This window comes from Doryrhamphus excisus, linkage group LG15 (genome assembly GCF_037039965.1).
Source record: "Doryrhamphus excisus strain RoL-2023G ecotype Guam linkage group LG15, RoL_Dexc_Guam_v1.1, whole genome shotgun sequence".
In the NCBI taxonomy this organism is placed as follows: Eukaryota; Metazoa; Chordata; class Actinopteri; order Syngnathiformes; family Syngnathidae; genus Doryrhamphus; species Doryrhamphus excisus.
The window spans coordinates 15,534,749-15,552,182 of record NC_136371.1 but is presented as its reverse complement, the minus strand read 5'-3'; the positions used below and the strand labels follow the sequence as shown (position 1 = coordinate 15,552,182).

At 38.4% G+C, this 17,434-nt stretch overlaps 1 protein-coding gene and 1 non-coding gene across 3 annotated transcripts in view; both read right to left on the bottom strand.

Moving 5' to 3' along the window:
* Positions 1 to 17,434, bottom strand: part of LOC131104626 (dedicator of cytokinesis protein 9-like) — an 80,020-nt gene that overhangs the window by 46,176 nt on the left and 16,410 nt on the right. For both annotated transcript variants that reach the window (XM_078796954.1, XM_058051992.2), the window contains exons 5-17: positions 15,213 to 15,282; positions 14,863 to 14,958; positions 12,339 to 12,473; positions 10,530 to 10,704; positions 9,128 to 9,183; positions 5,376 to 5,450; positions 5,169 to 5,309; positions 4,742 to 5,080; positions 4,578 to 4,660; positions 1,680 to 1,802; positions 1,519 to 1,598; positions 1,239 to 1,426; positions 1,039 to 1,104 (exon numbers count right to left, since the gene is read on the bottom strand). In XM_078796954.1, the coding sequence (XP_078653080.1) occupies positions 1,039 to 1,104; positions 1,239 to 1,426; positions 1,519 to 1,598; positions 1,680 to 1,802; positions 4,578 to 4,660; positions 4,742 to 5,080; positions 5,169 to 5,309; positions 5,376 to 5,450; positions 9,128 to 9,183; positions 10,530 to 10,704; positions 12,339 to 12,473; positions 14,863 to 14,958; positions 15,213 to 15,282 (1,627 nt within the window). The remainder of the gene's footprint in view (positions 1 to 1,038; positions 1,105 to 1,238; positions 1,427 to 1,518; positions 1,599 to 1,679; positions 1,803 to 4,577; positions 4,661 to 4,741; positions 5,081 to 5,168; positions 5,310 to 5,375; positions 5,451 to 9,127; positions 9,184 to 10,529; positions 10,705 to 12,338; positions 12,474 to 14,862; positions 14,959 to 15,212; positions 15,283 to 17,434) is intronic.
* Positions 14,324 to 14,396, bottom strand: trnar-acg (transfer RNA arginine (anticodon ACG)). Its single transcript has one exon. It is a non-coding gene; the product is annotated as a tRNA-Arg (tRNA).

Below are 17,434 nucleotides of genomic sequence, written 5' to 3'. Positions count from 1 at the left end.
CCAGGAAGTGCGGGAATCGGTGTGTGTGCTGCGCTCTGGTGGTGGAAGTGTGAAAAATAAAGTTGACTGGAAGCAGCCGTTCGCCGTGTTCTTTTTTGGTATTGAAATCCTTAAGCAAAGATTGATTTAAGCTGCTCGACATTGTTCTATACTATAGAACAATGTCGAGTGCATTATTGCCCACTTTTAATGCAGTTCGGCGCAGGATCGGATATATCGACAGTCCGGTTATATTGATATTTTTTCCGACTCCCAACAATATCGATATAACGAGACTTTACTGTATATACAAATCTTGTTTATTTGTTTATTGGAGCACATTCAACAGTTTAGCTTTGCATTGCATATATATGTGTATATGTGTGTGTGTGTGTGTGTGTGTGTGTGTGTGTATGTATATATGTGACTATCAAGGCCACATGAGGTCAACTTGAGGAACTTGACTACAGTTCCCAATAACCAGCTACCTCATCAACCAACTGCTATCAAGTGATAAATTATAAATATCTGGGTATAGTTTGCGGCGTACCTCAGGGGTCAATACTGCGACCATAACAGTTTAGTTTATGCATGAATGACATCTGGAAAGTCCTTCAAGTGAGTAGTATTTGCAGATGGTAGGACTGTATTTTGTTCAGGGGAGAACGCAGAAAAGCTACACAACGAGTAAAAATAAACATATTAAAAAAAGACAATTGCGAACGATACTGTTTGATATCATGTATCCTGGAGAAAAACAAAAATATTCTGAAGGGAAGGCAATTTTTGTTTGCATGACAACAGCATTTTGAGGCCTATTTTTTATGAAACAACATAATTATCACCTTACCATGGCCTGACCATTGCCTTTCTAATACTGGTCATATAATATTTTCCCTGTGCCTTCCTCTCTGAGCAGTTCATGCGGGTAGATTTTCTTGTCTGGTATGCATATTACATTCTTGAAACAGGGATCCCTTTGACAGTGATGTCATCTACACGACACATTTTTCAAAAACCCAAAACATAAAAGAGAGAAACAAAAAGACATCAACCTACCCTTAGCGGCTGGGCTTCCTCTTCGTCAGAATCCCTGAATTCAATGCAAACTGCAATATTCCTTGCCTGAGGAAGACATTAGACAAGAAATACAACTGGGGGAAAGATGACTGCTACAAAAAAGCATGACACAGTATTCCTCGTTTTGTGCCGGCTGACTCACGTCGACATAAATGCTTGTCGACACATTCAATATGTACCTTAGGGAAAGATTTCTGCCCATCGTATTTGAGGTGCTTCGGGTAGACATAAAGAAGATTTTTATAGGTGGTAAAGGGTTGGGAGCATTTGGCGATGGAGGGTACAAACTCTTCCACTTCCAGGAGGGCGCTCCCAGGCCCATTTCCTTCAAAGTTCCTCACCGGGATGTAGGAGGAAGTGACACAATCTGCAGTAAGAAGATTGTAAGAAGATGTTTCAATGTCAGCTTTGCTTGAGTTAGTGGGTTATTTTATTTTGGGGTGAAGTCAGCGGCTTTACTGGTGGTATCTTGAGCCACACAATCAATAGTTACATCCAAGTTCCCGAGCACCACTGGAAGTTTGGTCATTTTCTCTGGTCTGTTGGGAGAATAGAAATATAATCATGGTAGCAAAATCTTCCAGGGATGGAGACACGAAGGAGTGAAGAGGACTTTTTACTTTCTAAAGTCAGCCAGCAGTTTAAACATGTCCTCATCTGACAGCTTGCCGCTGTCTTGTCGGTAAAGAGCCGAGAAACGAGCACTTTTGTCCAAAGTTCCTGATGCGTCAATAAACACAGGCCTGTGAAGAGACAACACAATTACGCTGATTATGTCGTCTGAGTAGAACATCGCCGATCACAAGAAGTACAGTTCTGGTTCCACGTTTACATGTATTCATCATGAGCAGGAGATATTTTGGGCTTTTGATTTCAGAGCAGGGGTTTCTTTCCTGGTTGGAACCATCTCAGTCCGCGGTTGTGTAAAACTGGCTTCACCGTCAACAATTAGCTAAAAATGTCATCCAATTGCTCTCTGGTTCTACCATATCTTACTTATTGTGTGGAAATATGGGCTAATAACTATAAAAGCAATCTTCACTTGCTAAATGTACTGCAAAAAAAGGTCAGTAAGGATAATTCATAATGCCGCCTACAGAGAACATACTAACTCCTTATTTCTAAAATCACAAATACTTCAACTTGCTGATATAGTTCATCTTCAAACAGCTAAAATAATGCATAAGGCTAAAAATAACCAAATAGCTAAAAATGTCATCCAATACTTCTCTACAAGAGAGGAGAAATATGATCTCAGGGAAGAAGTACATTTGAAACACTTATATGCTAGGACTATGTTAAAAAGTCATAGCATTTCAGTATGTGGAATCAAACTATGGAATGGATTGAGTAAGGAAATCAAACAATGCACAACGATGAGCCAATTCAAGAAACAATACAAGCAGTTGATGTTTGCTAAATACAAGGATGAAGAGTCTTGAACCAGTCATGATGTGCTATATATATCACTATATTGACACTTACTATGGTACCCATTATGTCATTGGATAATGAAATCAAAATGTAATTAATTATTTTATTTTATTTTATTTTATTTTATTTTATTTTATTTTATTTTATTTTATTTTATTTTATTTTATTTTATTTTATTTTATTTTATTTTATAATCATTACCCCCATTCTCAGAGGTACGCATGGACAGATTTCAAAGAGAATGTATATCATCATTTAATTTAATTAAATTTCCATTTTATTTTATTTTATTTTATTTTATTTTATTTTATTTTATTTTATTTTATTTTATTTTATTTTATTTTATTTTATTTTATTTTATTTTATTTTATTTTATTTTAAAACAAGTAATTATATTAGGAAAGCAGGAAGTGAACAAATGTAACAGTTAGTGATTGTAAAAGTACAAGATGGAGGGGTAGGATTTAATAAGCTTTGCTTCTTCCTACTCCTTTTGGACATGTGGAACTGGGAACTGATTATGGGATGCACTCAATTGTAATCTGATGCATGTTCAAATGAAATTAAACCATTACCATTACCAACATTGACACTTGTGTTCCAGCAGTTTCCAGTTCATTCCAGTACCGGGTTGTTCCTGAACATGCTAACAATCTTGTCTGTGAATAGCCACATTCATCCAAGTCATTGTTTTTCTCAGGGCATTGAATGGATTACAACAAGGCTATACAGATTGTCTTAAAAGACATTTTGTTCTTCCAAGCAGGCTTCATTAATTCATGTGAAAAAGACGAGATACCGTACTCGGACGAGAGGTGTTACTTGAACAGTCCTGTTCCGATCGATTTAACACCCTGAGAATTCTACGTGACAGTATGGCCTCTTTTTCTAGACCTTAGCAAAGTGATGAGCCAGCACCATAGATTGTGCTTTCCCAATTCATCTTCTTAGAACTTCATTGACCTCCTTCGACTTTTCTATTGTTGGAGTATTGGTCGATCCAGTCAGGGCTGTCAAACAAATAACTATAAAAATAATTTTGACCTTTGAGTGGATGAGAGAAAATAAACATTAAACTTTGAAAATATGCATTGTACAGGGTCAGGCAAAATGATCTGACACATTTGTAGATTAAATAAAAGGCAAATAAAGTAAAGAAATAAAGAAGTGTTTTTATTTTTGAAAAGTACATATTTGTGGCGGCATGGCGGTCGAGTGGTTAGCGCGCAGACCTCACAGCTAGGAGACGAGGGTTCAATTCCACCCTTGGCCATCTCTGTGTGGAGTTTGCATGTTTTCCCTGTGATATGCATGGGTTTTCTCCGGGTACTCAAAATATAATTTCACAAGAAAACTAAAAAATAACTGGAAAAAACAGCAGCATAACATTATGCTGAGGTTCTCATTGGGAGTGACCAGGATGGATAGGATGTTCTCCCCGTGCATGCAAGGGTTTTCTCCGAGGACTCCGGTTTCCTCCCAAAAACATACTAGGTTAATTGGCTACTCCAAATTGTCCATAGGTATGAATGTGAGTGTGAATGGTTGTTTGTCTATATGTGCCCTGTGATTGGCTGGCCACCAGTCCAGGGTGTACCCCGCCTCTCTCATTTATTTGTAATCAGATTTTTGGGTGAGGAACTTTCAGTTCGGCACACCGGTGTACTGTTTCGCCCTTACAGTACACATTGACTGAGGGACAGGAAGTGTACCTGACGCTACGCGGCTACTTGGTAACGAAATACAGTACAGCTTAGGCTAGCGACAAAGCCAAAGAAAAAACAGAAACCTTGTGTCCGTCTCGGTGAAATACGTAAGCGGATGAAGATAAGTGGGTAAGATGCAAGCGGAAATCAACCGAAACGTTAACTTAAAACCGAGTTCGGGACCGAAACATGATTATGGTGTACTGTTACACCCCATAATGATTCTCAAACTGGGGTCTGTGGATGTTCCATGGTTGGAGAGCCTTAGGTTGGGGGTTTATTAAAAAAAAATTGCAATAAATTAATGATATTATGGTGTATCATTTACGTAAAAGTGCTTATCTATAACGTTTATAACAAAGAAAGAACTGAATTCACCTTGCAGACCAGGCAAACGGCATCCGGTACTGGCCCAGTCTACTGCAGGCCATCTTGGCATTCTTCAGCACTTTTTGAGCCATCTAGCCAGGACAAGACATTCATTTTTTCAATGCAACAAATAAATACAAAACAAGATCTTGGTGTCACGGTCATGTGGGCACCTTTGTTGAGTCGGAACTCTTCATGTAGGGTTCACTACAGTGCGTAATCCCCCCTTGGAGGACCTTCTCAATCCTTGCCACCAAGAAGATCTCTGGATGGGGACACGTGACTGAAAACACTCCTTGTTTCGGGTATCGGAGAGCCATCTCTGGGAACCCATTAGCTAGCCTTAGCCTAGCTAAGATACCCTCGCTATTAATGTGCAAGTCATGGTCACAAGCAGAGCTGGGCGACATTTGTCGCACCAAAGGGTGGTTGAGATCCACATGAAAATCAGCAGAGATTTTTCTGCTGTTCTGAATGTCGAAAAGGGACAGAACCACATAGAACGGTTCCACCTTTCATGAAAGACAGAAAACATCGATGGTGCGAAATGGGCGATTAACAGACTTTCATATTGTCTATGACTTTTGTAATGGGACGTACATTCGTTGTTGGTCCCTCCTGATTATCCGCGACGCAGCCCTGCAGGTTGAATGACAAGTCATGGCAGTTGACCAAGATCCTCTTCCCGAATTTCTCCTCAAACTGCCGTACATCTGGTTCGGTGCTCGTGAGGTCCACTTTCTGTGGATACAGGCACCTGTGTCACCCACAGACCATCGAGAGAACAAGCACGTTGTTAAGCATCACCTGTGTTTCAGGGTCCAAAGTAAACAGTTTCAGCCGGGCTTCGCTCCTCATTTTGAACTCTATATCTCTGGCCGTCTGAAAAGAAGGAAACTTTTACAAAAATCTGACAAGAAATATGACAATCATAGACTGCATTTGTTATAATTGCACATTTCAATGACTTTGCGGCCATAGCTTTTGTGTTGTGATTGACATCATTTCTGTGAATGCACCTTGTGATTGATTGGAATTGTTGGAACTGAGCACTGTTGTTGATGGGCTAAGGCAGGGGTGGGCATTGATATGACAAAATTTACGGGGGGGGGGGGGGGGCAGACTATATATTTTACATGTAACAGTCCACCTGGTATTATTGTATCTGTAAAATTGTCATGCAATCTGCTATTATTATTTATTATTTTATATTTATATTTAAATATTTTAAAAATAATAAAATATTATAATAATTACAATAAAATTAAAATAATAATTATAATATTATTATTATTATGTAAAATATGCAAATATAACAATAATATTATATATAATCAATATCATAATTAGCATTAATATAGTAATTATAATAATCATAATAGTTCTAATAATAATTATAATAATCTAATAATCTAATGATAATCTAATAATAATAATAATAATAATTATTATTATTATTATTATTATTATGTGCTTGTGTCCCTTTTTTCAGGAGCACTTTGTAAACAACAGACCATGTCAAAAAACAAAATTGATAAAACCATCAAAAGGTTGGCTCAGGCCATGATGCCAGGTTGTATGTTGAGTTTAAATGAAATACTTTGGAAAGATTGGGCGGGCCGTATTCAAACACTTGGCGGGCCGTATTCAAACACTTGGCGGGCCGGATGTGGCCCCCGGGCCGTAGTTTTCCCACCCCTGGGCTAAGGTGAGAAGAAAGTATAAACTCCACATGTCACTCTCAGTTATAGCCGTTGTAACATCTGAACTAGTAATTATTTAGTAGAAATTTACTAGGAGACAAACTTCTACACCAAACTAACTAGTTTATAGTTATTGCTAATTACCTAGCAATGTCCTAACCCAAACAATATCCACGTTTACATGAGCAGTTTTTCTCTTTCCGAATGGAATCTTTCCGAATGACCTTTCCGAAAGCAATGGTATACATGGACAGGAATATTCCAATGGCGTGTCTCCATGCGTCGCTATAATCAACCAGAATAGTCAACGGAGCATGCGCAGTAAAACGTAAACACCAACATCACGTGATACCGACTTCCTCGAGTTTTTCCTTCGTCCAGTCTTGAAATTTAGTTTGAATCAAAGAAAAAACTTTCCGCAGCAGTCCAGTGCCGAATGCTCGTCTCCATTTTTTTAAAAATCGAAGAACGTCTCGAGCTGCGTGTTACGTCATATGTCAGCATTCGCTGAAAGAACACACCCCGGAACAGGAAAAGATAAAGTTCAATCTTCCTAACATTTTAAAAATAAGCTCAGCATATGTGTTATAGGCGGCACGGCGGATGAGTGGTTAGCGCACAGACCTCACAACTAGGAGACCAGGGTTCAATTCCACCCTCGGCCATCTCTGTGTAGAGTTTGCATGTTCTCCCCGTGCATGCGTGGGTTTTCTCCGGGTACTCCGGTTTCCTCCCACATTCCAAAAACATGCTAGGTTAATTGGCGACTCCAAATTGTCCATAGGTATGAATGTGAGTGTGAATGGTTGTTTGTCTATATGTGCCCTGTGATTGGCTGGCCACCAGTCCAGGGTGTACCCCGCCTCTCGCCCAAAGACAGCTGGGATAGGCTCCAGCACCCCCCGTAATATGTTTTATATAGATATGTATTTTCTTTTTTAATAAAACTGGACTTCTGAATGGCGTATAGAAGGGTTTAGATTCTGTTCCACAGATGGCGCTGATGCACACGAAAGCTGCTTGCCAACCGCCAATAAACAACAGAAGAAGAAAAAGAACGCAGTCTGACAACTTTCCGATTGAGTGGATACAAGATATCTCAATCGGATTGGGGAAAGGAATATTCCACCCCTGTGAATCCGATTATATATTCATTTGGATTTGCTCTTTTCTTTCGGAATGAGGTGCATACAAAGGTTAGATTCTTTCCGTTTGAGCAAATAACCCGAATGGAATTGGAATATTTGGGTCCATGTATACGTGGCTACTGTCTTATTCAGCGGGAATAGCAGCGACTAAAATCTTGTTTTGCCACCAGATACTTTACCGACCTATTGTTTGCCAGCCACACTCGGCCATAATAACAACAACTTAGGGGAAATGAAAGTCCATATCTACATAAAGTTCCTCCTAGAATTCGAGAACACTAAAGAAGAACAACAGGACATATGGACACATCAGTATGTTCTTCTGATCTAAATCCAATAGAGAACATTTGAGGATGAACGGCATGGGAAGTTTACTAAAATGAACATCAGTTCCAGTCAATGGACGCCCCTTTTCGCCACCCAATGCAACAGTCCCACTAGCCCTTTGGAATGAATTTTATTTTTGGTGGTTTTCAAGTTTTTTTTTTGAGCTATGGTCCAAAAAAACTTTTGGTCAAAACTATGGTCAACTTTTGATCAGCTAATGAACAGATTATTTCACTTTAATTCGTGTTTGCAATAAATGGCTTCCTCAATTTTTATTTTGTCTCGAAATAGCCAACACTGGGGTCCTCCACTCAATCAGTCACCGATTGGTATCGGCTGTTATCAGTGAATAAAAACATGGTATCAATATAAGCCAATATTTGCTTTAAAACAGCAATAATGTGAGAAGACTAGAAATAAATGCTTTGTGAAATACAGTAAACCTCGGATATATCGGATTCAATTGTTCCCACTGGTTTTGTCCGATATAAGCGAAATCCGTTATATGCGTATACCGGAAAATGTCCGTTTTACGCATATATCGGATTTATATCCGGTATATGCGTAAATCGGATTTTATCCGTTATAAAAAGGCACTTCCTTGACTATGTTTCCAATGTACCTGGACTGGGCAATGAAAAGAGACGTAAGGTAATGAGAATTTAACTTTATTGGACTCTGAGCATAACAAATTGTTAATTAAGCTAGGCCCTGCGTTATTTCCGATAGTGAGGTTAAGATCTCATTCAGTGCTGTGCTAGTATTATTGACGTCACTCACTTTTATATTTGTCCTAAATCTGGAGCCAGGAGAAAGACACGAGGGAATATATGCGAGGGAAATTGGAACGGGACTGGAGATTTTGTCCGAAATAGGCGAAATCCGTTATAAAAAAAATCCGATATATGCAATGAATTTTTATAGGAAATGCATTACAGAAAAATTGGTTCTTTTTTATCTGTCCGTTGTGAGCGAATTTCCGATATATCCGGGTCCGATATATCCGAGGTTTACTGTAGAAAAGTTGAGTTGTGGATACCAGCATTTTGTTCATGTTCTGGTAAAACAAGCATATTAGCTTTGCTAATATGAAAATAAACATTACAAAAATGAGTAGCTCTTGGGCATTTTCAATTTGTAAAAGTAGCTCTCACAAGAAAAAACCTTGGTGACCCCGAATATAGCCAGTAGTACATTTAAACATTTACAATGTATATATCGGACATTATCGGACGATTTCACTCATGGATTATCGGTATCGGCAACATAAAACCCTGATCGGAACATCGCTAGTCAACAGGCATGTTTGTTTACATGAAATAGTTTAGCTTACTGCTTAGCTTAAAGTCAAACTCCAGTTAATAGATGAAAACATTTCTACCTGAAAGCTGTCTTGAAAACTTCCAGAGCAGATGTCTGCTTTTTCTTGATCCTCCTCTGCGGATCAAGAGATTCATTTTTTAGCTTGATTGGTTGACAGCAATGACTTTATAAAGAATGACAATACAGCAGTTTCTTGCATGAAGTGACATGTACAGTCAAACCTTGGTTTTCGAACACCCAAGGTTTCATATGGCTCAGTTTGCAATGAAAATGTGGTCTTGGTTATCAAACCAGTCAGTTTTCCTTGTACACTATCAGTCTGCCCAGACATAGCATCGCACGTGTTGGTAACTCAATCTACGTGCTTTTTTTTTTTTTTTACAACTGCAAAAAAATATTTTTTGGTGTCTGTAATAGATTATTTGGATTTACTTTGACATACGTTGACATAATTCCCCTTTTTAGCAAGCCTACAAAGCATTAGTTACGTGATGCTGCAGTTCAAGGTCAAAGTTTAGTTCATTTTTGCTACTCTCAGGGAAGAAAATTCTCAAAATAATACAATAAAAATGCATATAGTAAAATGAAACAACGCAGGGGGGCCATTTTGGTACGTTTTGTACATTAAAGATACTAAAAGCGATCAAATTTAGGCCAATATAATATAGGATATTAGAACAGAACACATGTGTTAGCTTTGTATTGTGGGCGGCACAGCAAATTAGTAATAGCTAATAAGATATCTCATTAATAATAAATTACAAGCCAGTAATATTCAATTCAGTGCCTGTTTGAATAATAGTGAGGATGTTTTTTTTCCTGTGTGCCCGAGGCTGGGATTGACTGTCTAAGGCAGGGGTCGGCAACCTTTACTATGAAAAGAGCCATTTTACCCAATGCCCACTGAAGAAAAATAGCCTGGAGCCGCAAAACATATAGTATGTTTAAAACAACATTGGAGGGAATTTGGGGGTATCAAAGTAGTTCAGATAAGAAAAGACGAGTTGGAGTACTCTTGCTAGTTTTGGAGATAAACTTACATAAATGTATGTGTAAACTACTGTAAACGTAAAAACAAGTTCCCATGCCGCTGTTTTTAAATTATCTCAAATTTATTTTTTAGATTTGTAGGTAAGTATTACTTGTTTTTCTTCATGTACTGAACTGGATAGCAGTCAGAACTCACTCAGGATGCATTCATGGTCTCAGACAAAGTTGGATTTTTTTAAAACTCATTACAAAAGACGTGCATTTTCCCCACTCGGGTGTTAAAAATATTCAAGCATCGCAAAGGGAGCCACAATAAAGAGGCTGAAGAGCCACATGCGGCTCTGGAGCCGCAGGTTGCTGACCCCTGGTCTAAGGTGTGTAAGTCAGCTAGGATAAGTGCTTAAAAATAAATAGATATGTTAATATACTGTATAATAAATAATGTTTCTGAAAAATATGCAGAATCATACCATCTTGGAAGTCCTCGTAACGTTTCTCATGCGTGGCCTGTTCAGAGCTGCAGTGAAGAATTTTGTTCAGGGTACTGATCCAGTCCTCCATCTCCATTTCGCTGTCTGCGGCCAGAAGGAATGTGCTCTTGTCTTGCATGTTCAACTCAAAAGCAAATCTTCGTAATTTACTGTTCTGGAAAATAAAGACAAAAAAAATACAAGTCTTACGTCGAATTGCAACATCATCTTCCCTTAAATAAATGGAGGCTTTACTGCAGTTGTATTAACTGTAAACATTTGAGGTTTGACCTAAATGATGAGCCTATTCAAGAAACAATACAAGTAGTTGATGTTTGCTAAATACAAGGATGAAGACTCTTGAACCAGTCATTAAAAAAACAAAACAAAACAAAAAACTTAAACTGTATTATGGAAAGCAGGAAGTGAACAAATGTAACAGTTACTGATGGTAAAAGTACCACATGGAGGGGTAGGATTTAATAAGCTTTGCTTCTTCCTACTCCTTTGGGACATGTGGAACTGGGAATTGATTATGTGATGCATTCAATTGTAAATTAAAATTAAAAAATGCAACAGTTACTAATTGTAAAACTGCTATATATCACTATATTGACAGTTACTATGGTACCATTATGTCATTGTATGGTCATACCACCTCATACTTTGGTATGTGACAAAAAATAAATAAAAATTTAAAATAATTTTTAAAAATAAAAAAAATGTAAATAAGAAAACCTAAACTATATTAGGAAAGCAGGAAGTGAACAAATGTAACAGTTCCTAATTGTAAAACTGCTATATATCACTATATTGACAGTTACAATGGTACCCATTATGTCATTGTATGGTCATATCACCTTGTACTTCGGTACGTGACAAAAAATAAATAAAAATTAAAAATAAAATAAAATAAAGCTTAAAAAATAAATTATATTAGGAAAGCAGGAAGTTAACAAATGTAACAGTTACTGATTGTAAAAGTACCAGATGGAGGGGTAGGATTTAATAAGCTTTGCTTCTTCCTACTCCTTTTGGACATGTGGAACTGGGAACTGATTATGGGATGCATTCAATTGTAATCTGATGCATGTTCAAATGAAATTAAACCATAACCATAAATGAAATAGCATGCTGGAATAAACGGTACATTGTGATGCTAGGTTGCCGGTGTATGTGAGTGGTTAGTGCGCAGACCTCACAGCTAGGAGACTTGGGTTCAAGTCCACCCTCGGCCATCTCTGTGTGGAGTTTGCATGTTCTGGAGTTTTCTCCAGGTACTCCGGTTTCCTCCCACATTCCAAAAACATGCTAGGTTAATTGGCGACTCCAAATTGTCCATAGGTATGAATGTGAGTGTGAATGGTTGTTTGTCTATATGTGCCCTGTGATTGGCTGGCCACCAGTCCAGGGGGTAGAAAATGAATGAAACCAGGGATTATTTGGGGGGTTTAAGGACCCCCAATAGGTGTCCATCAACAGCACATTCGTAGGCTTTGAGTATATGTTGACTGTATGTGTTTAGTCCCTTCTTATTTAGCTGCTTTGATGGTCCAAGTGGTTGCCGGTGCATACTTCACCCCGGAACTATTGATAGGGAGTAGTTGCCACCCAGAGGGGTGATCGTGATGGAAGCTTGCTCTGTTGTGATATTCAGTGTGCGGTTGTGTCTCACGGAGTGACGAGTGTGAGTCGATGTTCTGTAAAAGAATCAAGTTTGCTCCCGAGTTCGACGCCCCGCCTCAGACTCCAGTTCAACACACAGAATACATTAAGCACACTTGCAAATGCTACAACATCTAAATCTACCTGAACGACGCCAATACACGAGTCGAGGAAGATGGTTCCTTTGGGCTCCTTGGAGGTATTTTCATCCTTGTAGAAGTTGAGGTTGTAGGAGCCATCGCCCAGCTGAGCCAGATGGAAGTACCTCCTTTTGAATGACTGGAGAAAACATTAAATATACATACATAAAAATATCTCCACCATTATGAACTGCCCGAATCCTGTCACCCCAGGATTTCCTAGACAAATCTGATGCTAGTCACGCTCAAAATGATGTTGCTTGTGGACCGAACATCTGGACACAAATTTTTAATTGTTGTTATCTCTGGCACCGCGTTGTTAGCATGTTGTATATTACCTAAATGGTGGGTGGACCCATTTCGAAACATTGTTATCAATTATGTCGCCACAGTTACACAGAATGTACTGTATTGTTTTGAATATAATATCACACTATCCATTACTAGCTTCCTGGTATGATTGCCTAACTCCGGAACATATAAACAAAGACTAAAGAAAATTATTTACTCTAAAAATATATTTGTCACAAGAAAACAGATATTTGGAAAAAAACTCACATTTCCCCGAACTGGTGTTAAAGATATCTCCATTCACACCAGTAGAGAAAATAACACATAAAATACATAATAACACAATTACCCACTGGCCTGCACATTTTGTTCAGAAAGCCTGAAAAAGCAACTCCAGATGACTGAGTTGGACATTATAATGCATCTGCCCATCAATATAGTGAAATATGGGATTTACATTGGCGGTGTTTCAATTCAGGGTCTGCATCCTAAAAGTGCGCATTTGTAGCATCGTGCTGCACGAAGAGATAAGATAAGATAAGATATGCCTTTATTTGTCCCTCAGTGGGGAAATTTGCATTGCACAGCAGCAAGAGAACAGAATCAGTTAAGCAGTACAAAATACACAATATGACGATGAACAATATAAACAACCCAAGTATTAACAAAACCAGTCATGATGTGCTATATACGTACGTCACTATATATCACTATATCACTATATTGACACTTACTATGGTACCCATTATGTCATTGGATGCTCATATCACCTCCTACTTCGGTACGTGACAAAAAATATAAAAAATAAATTTTAAACGTAAACTATATTAGGAAAGCAGGAAGTGAACAAATGTAACAGTTACTGATTGTAAAAGTACCAGATGGAGGGGTAGGATTTAATAAGCTTTGCTTCTTCCTACTCCTTTTTTTCCAATTCAAGAAACAATACAAGCAGTTGATGTTTGGTAAATACAAGGATGAAGAGTCTTGAACCAGTCATGATGTGCTATACATATCACTATATTGACACTTACTATGGTACCCATTATGGCATTGGACGCTCATATCATCTCGTACTTTGATACGTGACAAAAAAATAAAATAAAATAAAAATGTAAAATAATTTTTACACATTTTAAAAAAAATGTAATTAAAAAAACTTATTAGGAAAGCAGGAAGTGAACAAATGTAACTGCTATATATCACTATATTGACAGTTACTATGGTACCCATTGTATAGTATTACCTCGTACTTCGGTACGTGACAAAAAAATAAATTAAAAATAAAATAAAATAAATTCTAAAAAATAACTTAAATTATATTAGGAAAGCAGGAAGTGAACAAATGTAACAATTACTGATTGTAAAAGTACCAGATGGAGGGGTAGGATTTAATAAGCTTTGCTTCTTCCTACTCCTTTTGGACATGTGGAACTGGGAACTGATTATGGGATGCACTCAATTGTAATCTGATGCATGTTCAAATGAAATAAATCCATGACCATTACCAATTAACAATTTTACCCAGAGTTATATACAAATACAGTTTGCAAGATAATATGAAATATGACGTGAACTATATGACCAGTCTATACACTATGAGATCTTGCTTGTGAGTTAAATAAGATATGCCTTTATTCGTCCCTCAGTGGGGAAATTTGCAAAACATTATGTTTCATGGTCTATAAAGACTTATGCCAAGCTAGCCAGGAGTCGAACCTAGAATCTTCTGATCCGTAGTCAGACGCGTTATCCATTGCGCCACTAGCCCCCTAAACAAGGTCAGGGAGAATCATGCAACTAGCCCAACGAGCCACAATATGAGGCATTATAAAAATACTGCACTTAGAACTTAATATTGCACTTAGAACTTAATATTGCACAGTGAATGGAGTATGGAACAACTATACTGAATATAAAAACAAAGTATTGCACATATGTACTTAGCGGTGTAAAGCCTATTGGGAGCAGTACTGGTAGTACAGTTGAAGGCTGTCCGATTCAAACCTTCTTTACTGTCGCGATTGAAGGCAGATATCTGTCATGACGTCATGGGTAAACATGGGAACAAGTGACACAACCAGGACTCGATCGTCTGAATTCACAGGGCTGGTTGAGGAGACCCCGACGAACATGTAGTCTTTGATGCAGAACCCAAATTCAAACTCAGCACACACTCACATGGAGCCATGCTCCAGAATGGTGATGATGTGGAGAATGTATTCATTGTTACTCACCCGCATAGTAACGCTGATTGCACTGTTCATGTTGCCTTTGTACAGCCAGCCGTGTTTAGACACGCCTCCCTTGTGAGCGCCAAACGAGGCTGTGTCCTGCAGGAAGGAGTGCAGAGACAAAACATGAAGGCATTTGCAAGAATGTTCTAAAACAATAAGAAAACAACACTAACCACATTAGCGGGAAGAATTCTATTCATTAGCATTCAGTACCATAATAGATAGATGGATGGATGGATAGACTTTCTTTATTGACATTGCACAATAACACAGCAGTGAAATTGCCTGGCTCCCGTATAATAATAATCTGGTCTCTAATGGTATCGTGAAAAAAGAGGGACATTTCTTACCCCGTCTTTTTCCGCAACTTCATCCACCTCAAACAAATGGGCCACCAGTTTCTCTGGTCGTAATACTTTGCTGAAAGAAAAAGTCGGTTTCAACTCCTTTAATACACTACTTTCAATAATTACAATTGCAACATACAGTAAAGTCTCGTTATATCGATATTCTCGGGAGTTGGAAAAAATACCGATATAACCGGACTATCCATATATCCGATCCTGCGCTGAACTGCATTAAAAGTGGGCGGATCTTTGATATGGCATGTAATTTTTTCCTTGAGTTCATGGATTTCGTATCTAGCATGCTTTTGTACTACAATAAATTTTGTACTACAGTAAATAAAAATAAACTTACGCTGTAGTGATTACCGGGACATAATTCACCCCAGAACTATCGATAGGGAAGGTGTTGCCACCCGGAGGGGTAGGCGCGAGGGACGGGTGTTTTCCGCTGTGTGTGCTGCACTCTGGTGGTGGAAGTGTGAAAAATAAAGTTGACTGGAAGCAGCCGTTCGCCGTGTTCTTTTTTGGTATTGAAATCCTTAAGCAAAGATTGATTTAAGCTGCTTTTGTATCGATATAAGCAGACCGAATTGGCTGGCGGGAGATGAAAAGGGCATCGTAGTAACCGGATTATCATAATAACCGGGTATCGTACTAACGGAGCTAATTATATCATAAAAGACTAGAAATTTGAAAAATAGTATCGTAATAAGTAGTAATTCGTTTTAACCGATATCGATATAACGAGACTTTACTGTATTCATCATCTCTCAGCATGCAAAAAAATGGACTTCAAGGACGTTGGTATTTTCTCACACACTGCTTCCGGAACATTTTCACTATAGCCACAGCCTTTTTCCCAAGTGGAATACAGTAATCCCTCATTAATTGGTTTCAGACCAACTGTGATAAGTGAATTTCCGCCTTATAAGTGAAATAACACCCCTATAACCACCTTTACATTCGTATTACCTAATAAGTAGACATAATAACAGAATATAAGAATAAAAACTCGCATAAAAACAGAATATAAACTCGCATAATTATATTGATTACATGATTATATATTTAGTATATTTAGTTATTTTTACATTTCTGACACCGAATGACCAGTGTAGAATACAACATATCATCACAACATCTTTGAAAGTGTCTTCTCAGTTCTTTATTTTTGCCCATCCATCCATTTTCTATGCCTCACTAAGGTCATGGGGGTATGCTGGAGCCTATCCCAGCTGACTTCAGGCGAGAGGCAGGGGTACATCCTGGACTGGTTACTGACATTGCACCGTTCACATTCACATTTCTATTTCATTTGTATTTTAGTTAATTAAGGTGGAAAACAGAAATCCACTTAAACAATAAACTGCAACAAACCAGGGATTAGGGCTGCACGGCGGTCGAGTGGTTAGTGCGCAGACCTCACAACTAGGAGACTTGGGTTCAAGTCCACCCTCGGCCATCTCTGTAAGGTAGCTATGCTCTCTGCCCTCCCTCAAGCTAGCTTTACGACAGTGGTCTCAAACTTGCGTCCCGCGGGCCAAATGCGGCCCGTCGGATGCTAGTTTGAGGCCCCCCCCATCTTGATATGAAAGTTTAATGTCAGTGCAGCCCGCGTGAGGTTGATATCATGAACACAGAAATGATAGCTTTGTGCACACTGGACACAATTGACAAGATTTTCCCAGATGTAACGATGCTAACTTGCTAATTGGGTAAAAAGGTTAAGTTTCATTAATGTTCATGTTAAAGGTTAAATAAATGTTAATACTGTACATTTGAATCTGACAAAAAATTATTTATCTACCCACCAACTATATGTGGTTTCTTAAGTTTTCTTATTTGCTGTTTTATTATTATTTTATTTATGTATTATGTATGTATGTGGAGTTTGCATGTTCTCCCCGTGCATGTGAGGATTTTCTCCGGGTACTCCGGTTTCCTCCCACATTCCAAAAACATGCTAGGTCAATTGGCGACTCCAAATTGTCCATAGGTATGAATGTGAGTGTGAATGGTTGTTTGTCTATACGTATGTGTCCTGTGATTGGCTGGCCACCAGTCCAGGGTGTACCCCGCCTCTCGCCCGAAGACATCTGGGATAGGCTCCAGCACCCCCGCGACCCTCGTGAGGAAAAAGTGGTCGAAAATGAATTCACAAATTCTAAAAATATAATTTCACAAGAAAACTAAAAAAACAACTGGAAAAAACAGCAGCATAACAT